Source organism: Diplotaxodon limnothrissa, linkage group LG22, assembly GCF_057381915.1.
Source record: "Diplotaxodon limnothrissa isolate DT_005_m linkage group LG22, D_limnothrissa_male_GT1.1, whole genome shotgun sequence".
Lineage (NCBI taxonomy): Eukaryota > Metazoa > Chordata > Actinopteri > Cichliformes > Cichlidae > Diplotaxodon > Diplotaxodon limnothrissa.
In genome coordinates, this window is record NC_140616.1 from 15028619 (window position 1) to 15041024 (window position 12406).

The 12406-nt window shown below is 39.2% G+C and overlaps 1 protein-coding gene across 1 annotated transcript; it reads right to left on the reverse strand.

The window, feature by feature from the left end:
- Positions 1–1481: 1481 nt before the first annotated feature.
- clptm1l (CLPTM1 like) lies at positions 1482–10979 on the reverse strand. The gene is made up of 18 exons (XM_085345868.1): positions 10718–10979; positions 9536–9756; positions 9347–9441; positions 8944–9133; positions 8594–8784; positions 8091–8169; positions 7734–7851; positions 7391–7485; positions 7114–7198; positions 6437–6540; positions 6237–6302; positions 4619–4669; positions 4451–4533; positions 4318–4352; positions 4171–4226; positions 3945–3989; positions 2939–3054; positions 1482–2852 (listed from the first exon to the last, which is right to left on the reverse strand). The coding sequence occupies exons 2-18, from the start codon at positions 9698–9700 to the stop codon at positions 2774–2776; spliced, it is 1653 nt and encodes a 550-aa protein (XP_085201994.1). The 5' UTR covers positions 9701–9756; positions 10718–10979; the 3' UTR covers positions 1482–2773.
- Between the last annotated feature and the right edge of the window lie 1427 nt (positions 10980–12406).

The following is a 12406-nucleotide window of genomic DNA, read 5'->3' on the forward strand; positions in this document are numbered from 1 at the left end:
AGAGAGATTACTTTTTTACATCACGCCAGATAGGTTTTGCTAGATTTTTCCCTTAACAAATGAAATTATCTCTGCATTACTCAGGTTATCTCTGAGCAACATTTCCACTGAACAGTTTACCCCAGCAATAGTAACATACCAACTACACGTAACATTTTGTCAGTTATTTTTTAATTTCATCTCAATCAAAAAACACAAACATTACAATAAGTAAAACAATTTAAAGGCAAATCTCTGCCAACTCTATTTTTAAGAAACATAAATCCTGTGCAGAACCTTTATATACAGACCTAATATATCATGATATCTGAATGTTAAGTACATTATTTCAATTAAAGTCTTAAAAAAAAAAAAAAAAAATCAAATTTTGATTGCATAAACTCAGTGTAATAATACTTTGTTTAAAGATTTCCGTCATCATCTCTCTCACAATGTCAGTGTTTATTCAAAAGATCTGATGTACCATCCATTGTGAACGTACAATGGTAACATTATTCATTCTCACATTTGGCACTAGCAGATTTTCTTGGCCCAGTTATGTAAAAAAAAAAAAAAAAAAAAAAAAAAAAAAAAAAAAAAGAAGATGGATGGATGGATGGAAAAGACAGTAGGACTGTCAGTGGTACAATGTCATGAAGCAGTCAGTACCATTTACAGAGACACAAAACATACAGAACTCAACTTCACAGATTGTGGAACTTTCAAGCTTAAGTGTCTGGAATGTCTTGGGCAATTAATCTTCTCTCCATGGCAACAGATCACAACTTTCTCCTCTGCCTCTAGTGAAATTCTCCTGCCATCTACTGGCAAATAAACGGAATTGTGTAACAATCCGCGCTTCTTCAGCAGAACTGAAAAGTGATGCATTCAAATGCATCACTTTTCCAATTTGGATTTCTAAACGTTTACGTTTTAAATCCCATTTTCTTTGATTTTGCCCTCAAATGTTACAGTTTATTCTCATTTTAAAAGCATACTTATGTCGATTTGAAATTTTACATTGTGTGAAATAAGCTATTTAAGCTGCTCCCTCTTTAAGGCTGCCCTCTCTGTCATGCATACCGTTGTATTTTATTATTTTATTATTTTGGCAACTTTGTTTGCTTTGCGGAAGCAAAAGTAAGCTACTGGAAGCAAACTTAATCACCGTCAATTTATGTATACAGGTCTGCATATCTTCTTGATAAGCTGATATCATCATATTAATAAGGAAGTAGAAAAAAAGTCCCGTAAACCGTTTTGTTATGCTTTTGGTGTTTCATTTCTCCCATTCGGAGATTACGTTCAAATGTGTGTATCTAATTATCTCTTACTATGAACATTTACATCATAACAGTGTGTGTAATAGAAAACGAGCATAACAGGTCCTCTTTACAGCTCAGTCACACTAGAGTAAAAGCAGGACAGCGACTTTCTTGTAACTAGGAGAAAAAAAAAAAAAAAAAAAAAAGACAACAAAAATGTGAATACTTTACATCAACTACATCACTATTCATGGAGGAATTCCCATTTTACACTTGCCGGACTCTGAATGCTAGGGTTTAATGTGAATTTGTAACAGATATCAACAGATCTCTTCATAAGCAGATTGCATGTAATTGCCAACTGGATCCTATTCAGTTGCAAACTGATAGCAGACTGTCTTATTGGCCTTACTGCCATTTCGTCGCCGTCTTGCACTAAAGTCACTTTGACTTACAAGTTTACAGAACACCGGCAGAATGGTTTGGTCATGCCGTGGCCTCCAACTACTGTTTTCCCTAGTGTGACTGTAGCATTAAACATGACCGTTCTTTGTCACAGAACTAACAAATGCCAACTGTATGCACATGATCATTTTGGATATAATTTTGTACAGTTTTTTTTTTTAAAGAGCCAGATTGCCAAGTTATTGAGAAATGCTTAAAAATAATGAACATATTTTCTGATAATTTACATATTCAACAGAGCTAACAATATATCATTTTTAGTTTCTGTATGGCTTACCTTTGCTTATTGCAGCTTTCATATTTTTATTCCAATTACCATCAACACCAGCTACGAATTTAGAAATAGTGGCCACTTAAGCACAAAAGCTGCAATTATGACTACAGCCTGATTTTTCTGAGACTGTCTGGAACAATATTATTGAGCTGCCTGAAACATCAGTCAGAATGCTTCACCTTTGCCACACTCCCTCCTTTTTTGTCACAGCACAGTCTTTCTATCCCTGCCATCACACAGCTATCTTGATTTTACTTGAAGGCTGTCTTATCTGGTAGGTATACAACAAGCCACTGGATTATGTCTTCTTACTGAATAAAGCTCTCAGATGAGCAAAGCAGCTCTTTCTCTGCAGCTCGTAGATATACTACATCTGCCAGCTGTCGGAGCAGGCTGAATCCAACTTGTTCAAAACACGAGCGTAGCATTGTTAAGAATTATAAAGATTCCTTTGTGCATTTAAAACTCTGGAAAAATAAAAACACACTGTCACTGTGTCCCATCACACACACTGTAACTAACCCCCGCCCCACCAAAAAAAACCCCAAAACAAAACAAGAAGGCCTCGTCAGACTGTCAGACGAAGCAGAAGATGATATTGCCCTTTTAACAATTTTTAACAGGGTGGAAAAAGTCCGAACCATAAGCACATTTATGTGCCTGGAACATATACAACAAAAAATGTCCCCCTGACCATTAAACTCATTCCGGTTGATAAAGATGAGTGGACACCAGTGGAAACAAGACAATACCCACAGATTCCAGATCATAAAAGCAAATTCCTCCGAGTCTAGTGACTCTTCCCTTTGGGTTTTTCATCGTACGACACTCCATATTCGTTTACTCTTGTTTTGTCCACAGGGTAGAGCCTGGTGAAAGAAACGGAGAGTTTTAACTCTCAAAAAATGTGCACGTTTTTAACAAATGTGCTACGTGTAATGTAGTGTGCATGTACCATCTCTGGTAAAGGTAGATGAGAAACACCACATCATCTCTGAAACAGGCCAGTCTGTGAGACGTTGGCATGGTGATGATGAAGGCAAACACGTCATCGATGAAGGTATTGAATGCCTGTTAACATGAAAGAAGTCCATGAACATTCTCAAAAGATAGATAAAAAATAAAGTAGTCATTGTTTGTAGGGGTGATCAGTTATTCTGACAAATTACATCGGCTCTTGAACATTAAAAAAAAATAATAGATACACTTTCTTTCAAATTTAGAAGTGAGAGTGCTTTAGTAATTAAATCACTGACCAACATTATTATATGGAAAGTTAAAAGCTGTAAAAACAGTATGAAAGATGTAGGCCTCAGTCACACCGGCTTAGAGACCAGTCAGTCACTCCCCGGCAATCTCTGGTTGCTAGGGAAATATGTGCATTCTTGGACTGGTTGACAAGTGAAAGAGGGTGCTGCACCAAAAAAGAAAAAGAAAAAAAATCTCCTTGTGATTGCCGGTATAATACTACGATCATCCAGTTTGAATTGAGAAAGCCGACTCGTCTGTAAACACTGCTTGATTGCAATCTACTCAGTGAGCACGATAGTAAAAAACATGATGCAAACTGGAAATGCAGAATATTCTCCTTCAAAATAAAAGTGCTGCAAACAACAGCATTCCAAAAGTTCACTTATTTCTTTTAGGCAAATTGCCTCGGTTTCTATTTACGTCACAGTTTCGCTACCCTTCGGAGAGAAGTTGGCAAGTGCGTGCAGACAAGTGGACGTCTTCCGTGCAAACTACAGGCGACCGTGCCATCCGCCTTGAGATCAAAACCATTAAAACGGGATTTTTGCAGCACCCTCTTTGTGGCCGATTTTATCTAGTGACTGCCAGCAACCACTCGCAGAACACGCATTTTTCCTTAGGTTACCAATCAGTCTCTCAGCCTGTGTTACTGAGGCCTTACCATCCATTTGCTAAACCACTCAGAAAACAACAGGAAATTTATTTTTTACCTTATACGTGAAGGCTTTCCAGGGCAAGTGGGCAACAGACTTCAGCTGTTAAATAAAGAACAGAGCTGAATAATCAGACATGACTACTGTGCTGTTTTGTTATGGTAAATAAACTGCAGTTTGCACACTGTGGCATTTTATTGTTAGGTTGTAATGTGTGCATTTATTACACAGATTGCGTGGGTTACTGATTTTTGTGAATCAGTAACTTCAAAGTAAAACTAACCTTATAGTTGACAAATAGCTGAGGAAGCATGAAGAGGAACCCGAATGCATAAACACCTATAAAGTGAAGAAAAACACACGAGAATTTATTATGACTGTTATGGACAGAAGTATTTTGTGTGTGTGCTAAGAGTATAGAGCACCTTACCGTTCACCAAGCTGTTAATCAGCCACGAGTACCAACTACAACAGAAAGATACACAATCAAAATGAGTGATGACCTGTCAGACTGAGTCAATCAGTATCCCGTTATTGTTACTTACACATACGCAGACTCCTACCTCTTATATCGTAAAAATATTAGTGCATACACTGCCCCTCCGATACACAGTGGGTAAAGGAGGTATGAGAGATACTTCATGGCCTACAGAAAAATAAAGAAAGAGGCAATCAGCGTAAGTGCTCATATCTCAAAGAAACAACTGATAATTAATTGTCTTGTGCCCTACCAGGGTATCATATTCTTCTGTTCTCCTCTCAGATTCATCTAACTTTCCAAACTGTAACAGAACAAAAACACTCATTAGCACACTCGACACGTGTTTTCACTCACATTTTAAAAATCTCGACAGTTGCGGTCAGTGCTGCAGAAATTAAGGAAAAATGCCGACAAGGACAATTATAAACTCAAGCGCCTCGATGTAGCGTTTTACATTTATAAGAAAGGATTGTCGTGTTTTCTATTAAGCATGTATTATCATGCCTAGAATGCTGCATGAACATTTATCTTTTTTATTTATTAACATGGCTAAAGTTCCATTATCTGCTCTGTGCTTTGTCAAAGGACAGTAATTTAATTGAATACAAATATTATTACAGCAGAAAGCACCATAAGAGAATAAAACCAGCAGATAAAAAAGCAGCAGTTAGAGAAAAATGGTACTTTGAGTCAACATGTCAGATAATTTAAGAGTGAGTCGGATGTTCTAGCACAGGCTGTGTAAGACTGGTCTCTACTCCTTAACCCAGAGCCTTCCTGGCATAGGAAATAACTGGATGCGTATATGTTGTACTTTTATTTAAATATCTATTTAAACATATGGAATTACAGTGTATAAGGCAAAAAACAGAATGTACAGGTATGACCACCTTTATTCTTTAACATAGCCTGAACTCTTAGGCAAGATTTCTCATAATTTCTTTAAGTAGTTTTCAGATCCAGGCTTCTGGAAAGACATTTAAAGCTCTTAACTGACACTCAATGTTGTGCCCATCTCCTGACATCCTCAGCAAATAACCAGAAATTTGCGATTTGGATTCATCACACCTCAAGACCTTTTCTCCCAAGTTCCCTTAAAACTGGCTTCTTGACAGCAACTGTAGGTACATAATTTTTAGGTCTGCTCCACCTTCTTTTGCCTTTCATTTGGTCAGTTTCCTCAAGTTCTTTAAAGACACTGCACACCATGCTGAGATATGCCAAGCTTCTGGCTTATAGCACTTTGGGAATCACCTTGTTGGTGCAAAAATACAAATTTAGTTGAGATTATGTTAAACTGTGCTTGTGGTGTTTTGTATATTCGGCTAAAGACATGACAACAAATGACATGTTTTTGCAACATGCTGCTAGTAAGAAAGCGCCTAAAGATTAAAATTTAAATTGCTTCTTTGCCAAGTTGTCTGTTATGCGTCCACAAAACTGGTTCATCCTCTGAGGTGTCTTTTGCATGCTTGAATGATCGTTGAGCTCAGTGTTAAAAACAAATTAAGATTCATCTGAAAATGTTTTTTCCCCCCTTCTGAAATGTTCAGGTTCAGGTTTGGGCTGGACTGAAAATTAGTGGAAAAGTAGCCAAAGTCCAAACTTTCAAAGAGCTCCAAAAAGCCTGGAGAACTGTTCCTCAAGCCTTAAAAAAAAAAAAAAAAAAAATCCAAGTGCAGCTAAAGAGTTGCTAAAGACTTTTATACAACACTGTGTACTGCACAGCATTTTAAAGCAGGCATGCTCAATTTCGTGTGTATAATTGTGTAGCCACCTCCCAAAGGCCCAGTCTATACCAACAAAGACGTAGATACGTGGCTGATAACAGAAAAAAAGATTACAGATAAAGACACATGCACACATACCAGGAATGTGGGTTTGCCTCCTTTCCAGAAAACTTGAATCTTAAAGGCTTTCTTCACTTTCCAAACCTTAAAAAAAAAGGAAAAGAAACATTATTACATATTACAGATCACGTAATCACCTTTTAATCAAATCTGAAGTGGGAATAAATGGTCATTTTGTGTGTGTTTAAATTCATTTTTAATTGCGCGCGTGTGTTTACTTCAATCATAGAGCCGATCCCTGCAGGTATGAGGACAAGCAGACTGGTCTGCTCGTCAAGCAAATAGAGGAAAATCACTATGGTACTGAAACAGCGCCACAGCACTGAAATAGAAGCAAACAACAGAAAATGTGAGATAGTAAATGGCTCTCCCAAACTGACACTGATGACCGATCATTTGGTTCAGCTCGAGTCTCTTGATAACACTTTATCCCACATGTTTTAAAAGCCTTTTGTGTAATCTTACAACACTGGGAAACATTTGTAGGGTTATATAGTTACACTGTGTTTTTTGTTGTTTTTTCTCAGCTGCCACTTCTCTAAAAACCCATAAATCAGAGGTCCCACAGTGCCGGTTCTGTGGATCTGTCACTGCAAAGCCAAAATGATTCAAAAACTATTAAGGTACAAGCGCTCTCTCTTATAATCCTTGTGGGTGAAATATTGCTGGCCAACCAGCAGATTCAGAATATGAAAAAAATATTGTAGATTCACCTGTTCTGCACATTTGTCAAAGCCTTATTACAGGGTGACATTCACACTCTACTAGGAGCAGTTTATTTAGCCACTAACCACAAATGTATTCATGGTGATTCTTTATGCCCATATAAACTGTATAAACTGGATTTTGAAGGGGTTTGGTGAGAAGGTGAAACAGTGCCGTGAAGCTAACAAACCTGCTTTGCTGGACATTCCCACCATACTTTTCTTCTGCTTCCAGAAGCTGATGTCATTTTTGAAGGCCAGGAAGTCAAAGAGGAGCTGAAAGAGCATTCAGAGTTAAGACTGGCATCTTTATTTGACCTTAAAATGACCCAGTTAGGTGACTTATTACCCCAAGCTTTACTTATATGTGATATTTTGTAATGGTAAAAACGTTTCCTACTGTGAACTAAAATGAACAGCTCACTTAAGGATTCAAAGTACACTCTAAAAGTCTGCAGCCACACTCACGTGGAAAGCAGCTACAAAGAAAGTCAGGGCCAGGAAATACAGGTTGGTATCCACGAAGATCCCTTTAATCTCATCAGCATCCTTCTCTGTGAACCCTGCAAAAACAGATACAGAAAACCGCACTGCATTTAGGTGTGTAGACATGATGAGGAAACCTGGCTGAAGCTCGATCTGAAGGATGCAGATAGACTAAATGCACCGCACTGTGCAATCATACATCACTTATAGTAGGAGGCGAACTTCAAACTTTGCGTTCGCACAGGATGCTCGATCAGGTAATGTCTAGAAAAGTTCAGGGCTGCAGTGAACGTGTGAAGTAAAGCAAGCAGGAAGATTAGCATACCGAACTGCTGCAGAGAGTAAACGGCGTCTTGCATGTGGATCCAGAATCGAAGTCTGCCCAGAGAGATTGAGTCGTAGGAGATGATCAGAGGAAGTTCTGTAGTGGTACTGTTGATCTCCTACACACAAAAACATGGGAAAAAAAATATGTTCAACGTTTCCTATAACGTGCTTCTCAGCCATGCATTCACTAACACATCATTATTGTGGCCTCATAAACTCATTGTCCTCTAACCAGGTTCCGTGAGCAAATACAATGAATAGAAAAAAAGCATTGCATTTGAAAATCTGCCACTGGGACTACCTGACAGGGAGTTGCAGTCTGTTGCATAATATTTATTTAAAATCGAAAACTTACCACGAGGTCCTTGACCCGGTTGCTGAGCTCATCAACAAACAGCAGAGGTAGATACACCACCTTCTTCCCATTCTGAAACCTGGAACACATACAGATAAAACATTTTATGAAACTCTTTGATCGTCACGACAAGCCTGTAATCCATTAAAAGTACAGCTAGTACAGCTCAAAGCATCCTTTCTTTTTCTCGCCTCCACTATTGAAATGCTCTTTATGTCGGCATCGGTCATGGCCCACTTCACCGGTTGCGGCTGAATCAGAAAACAACTGCCTGGATTAGAATAGGCACTTTTTAACCCTTTACATGCCACACCCCTTTTGGCTATTTCTAGGTCTTGGCTAATAAATTAAAGTGGCTGGGCCTTAGGTTAGAGCTCCCAAACTGTGGACCTCTTTTAAACCTCTTCTTTAAAAACAACAACAACAACAACAACAAAAAACAACAACTTGGATATCTATTTCCTCTCATAGTGCCGTTTGCGTTTGTGTAGCCGCCATCTTACACTCTGAGGTATCTGTGGACATCATTTGGGAGGTATTCTCTGTCAAAGAGGAAGTGGTCGCCGACAATGTTGACAGTGAGGCGGGAGCGCCAGTGTGAAACTGGATGGTCTGACACAGAGGTGGCTCCAGCTCTGGCTCCGCCCCCTGCCGCTGCATCATGCAGCTTCTTCTGCTGGCCTTCTTTCTGACCCTGCGCGAGTGCAAAGGCAGGATAGGAGTTTAGTGATCTGATTAAAGCTTGATAAAACAGCACAATTCTTCTGCATATCTGAGGATCTTTTTAAAGAAAAACTACATAGCTGTTAACTTTCTGTGTGTTGACTTTCAGCAGTAGCAGACAGTATGGTACCTTTGTTTTATCTTCCCCAGATATCAGAGAGATTTCAGGCGGTTTAGGGACCATGTACGTGGTGAGCTGAGCAACCAAGTGAACTTGTCGTGGATCGTGCCACGGATCGTGGGCAGCTTGATGGACAAATATTAGTGCGTATAGAGTTCCATTATTACGGGTTTTCTTAGGTAGGGAGACATTGATTGTCCTGTGGGAAACATGGAAAAGAAAGAAACGAAATTTAAAACAGAACTTAAAAAAGAAATCCATTTTTCAGAATGCTTCAATCAAATCTCCGTGTAACACCGTGTCATACCACAAGGGGCTGTGCATTCAATTCAGTGTCTGTTTTTATCTCATAGGTTTTACTTCCGTTAAGATAATAAATGTGAATCTCTTAACCCCTCCCCAAACAACCAACCTTTCAAACTTGCTGTTGACATCAAAGTTCTCCTCTTTGTGGATCAGAGTATGGCCTCCTTCTGCGTTCGACCGCAGTGTGGTGTAGATGCTCAGCTAAAGAACAAAGACGAACATGTCAGGCATCCGCATCAAAGAGAGAAACCAGACTCATGCATGACCGGCGCGACCATCCTTGCTCACAACTGACCTGCAGTTTGGGGTTCCCAGCCAGGAAGGGTGTGATGCAGTTGGCACCTTTGGGGTTGTTGCAGGGTTTGGTGTACACGATCCCGTACATCACCCAGCAGGTGTGGAGCACATAGACCACAAACACCCCCACGATCAGGGTGGTGAACGATGTTTTCAGAAACATGATGCTCGCGTCGTTTCCTCGTCTCCCTCGGCTAACTGAGCGGCAGGGCCATATGTCTGCAAATGAGGCATTGCATTCGATTTAAGTATGAAGCTCAAAACTCAACTAATTTTAAACGCCAATTAGGGATCAGACAATTGTCTCAATCACCTGACTTGTCACTTGTCTCAGATTAGTCTTAGAAAGAAAAAATAAATTAAGATAAAGAGTTTATTTGCCAATCGTTTTAATGAATATGGGATACAGCTGGTCAGGAACAGTTGCCAAAACTTGCTCTTCCAGTTTTATCCCGGTTGTACCACACAAACAAGTAGGGTTGCCAACCGTCCCTTGAAAAACAGAATCGTTCCGTATTTAGAAACAAAAGTATTGAGCTGAAAAGGGACGCACTTTGTCAAAAGGTTAAAAAAATAATTTCACACACCAAAAAAAAGAGCTAAAAAAAATTCCTCACACTGGGAAGGGTGAAGACAATCGGGTCGCCCAGCCCTGGCCGTGAGGTGTCCCTTATTTATTTTTCAGGGAGTTGGCAACCCTACAAACAAGTCATTAGCAGGATGAAAGGAGGCCCTCATATTTAGAGAGATTAAATGGCAGGTGATGTAGTGAACTGATCTGATACTGTCTGGAAAAATATATAGTACTACACATCTAAATAACAGAATCATTGTTAGCACACTGGAGACTCAGGTCTCCCACAGATTGTTTGGTTTACTTCTGCGTCAAGTTGCAGTAAACACCCGCACACCTGTTTTTTTTTTACTGATGGTAAAAGCATCAAACTGTCTGCTGCTCAGGCTGCAGGCACTCTGAAGCTCTTTAACCAACTCAAACTATGGTACACCTGCTGTCAGTTTTTCCCATATGGTCGGATCTGCATTTGCTTTTTCTGTGTGGGGATGATGTGCTACCTTGAACCCACAGCTTTAGTGACGCTAATCCTGAACGAATTCTGTTTCACTTGGCTTTTAAGTCACATAAAATAAGTAAACCCCCCATATTAACGTTACACATTACCGGTGTTTAAACTGGCAGGCTGTCGGTGACAGGACGCTCTCAGCTGGCTCACTGACTGCCCATCCGTCCATCCACTTTACAAACCCTGTCAGGCGACTCAAAGCGACCGCATCGCTTCTTCAGAACCGCGTAGTGCTTTCGCCTGAAGACATCTGCTGGACTCTGGGCTCGGTTCTGCTTTTAAGAAGAAAAGAAAGAGCTATATCCAGAAATGACTAACTGAAAGCGTGAGGTGGCTCTACATTTCCGCCATTCGCTTCCTTGTTAGTTTCTCCAGCGAGATTTGGGGAAGTGATGCCGCGAGATTTGACGTCACTGGCGCACTTGGAGCGGGAATAAATATCAATATCTCGTTTGAAATTATTTATCTACTTATTTAAAGGGGAAAAAAATCAAGAAATCATCATTTTATTTGATGTAATTCCATAATTTGTATTCAGTGAATCTTGATCTTTCATGGAAAGTTGTCATTTTATTACAGATATTTATTTATTGTGCTTTTCTAGTTACAAAACCCTAACCACAGTTCACTACTCCATGGTCAAATAGGAAACTGCAGGTGTCTGAGAAATATTTTGAAGGAAGAAAAATATTTTTGGCTCCATGCACTGATATGTTTTACTCATGAGAGTTAAAATTCTTAAAGTCTTTATTAAATGCCTGAGAGAGTAACCTTGAACATCCGGGTATCTGATGAATCTCCGACCCCACTTTCTTGTACTCACTTGTTGCCCAAAAAGAGGAATTTCTGACTAGTACCTTTATTTTTTGACTTCTGTTATCACTGTTTTTGTTTAAATGTTAGAACAATGTGTTTTTGTTTTAAGTTTTGGTGGCCCCAAAGCTATAGAAAGAGCTAAGAGCAAAGTCCATGAACAGCAGCTTATTGCCAAGTTAATATGCAGTGTTACTGTTCTTTGAGGTCATTGCATGGTGCACCTTATGTAGTTTTGTCTTCAGTTATGAGTTATTTATGGCTAAAAAATCCTTGCACTCAGCAATTTTGGTTCCACAACAGGGAGTCCAATGGTAAAGAGCTGCATTCTTAAAAGCAAGCTGAAAGACACGTACTCACTTGGAGCCCTGGCTCACTGACTGCCCATCCGTCCATCCACTTTACAAACCCTGTCAGGCGACTTTCTGGGACTCTCCACCATTTGACCTCAGAACTGAAGAAGCTTCTCGGATGAGAAGTGAAACGTCTTCAAGTAACTTAAAGAAGTCCAGACGCTTTTCTTTGCTATATATATATAATTGTAGGTTGTGTATCCTTGAGGTGTTAATGGGGTTATTGAAAATGTGTATATGTGCGTATGTGTGTATATACGTATGTATGGATAGATAGAAACATATATGTGTATATATTAAAAAAAAAATTTACACATAACATATAATGTAATTGCAAGGAGGTATTTCTGTAGTCTATTGATACTAGATAGTGGAAAAGGGGTGGGATTAAATAAGCTTATGCTTCTTCCTGCTCCTTTTTGAACATGGACGTTATTTGGAGTTGTGGTTGCTCGTTTTCCTTTTGTTTGCTTTGTTCATTTGTCTCTTTTAATTCTATTTTTTTATACTTTTTCAACATGTTCAAAATAAAGATTCAATCAATCAATCAAAGCTCCTTTGACTACGATGACCTGGATGACTGAGAACCTTCACAGACATACTCGTACAGATGTTACATTT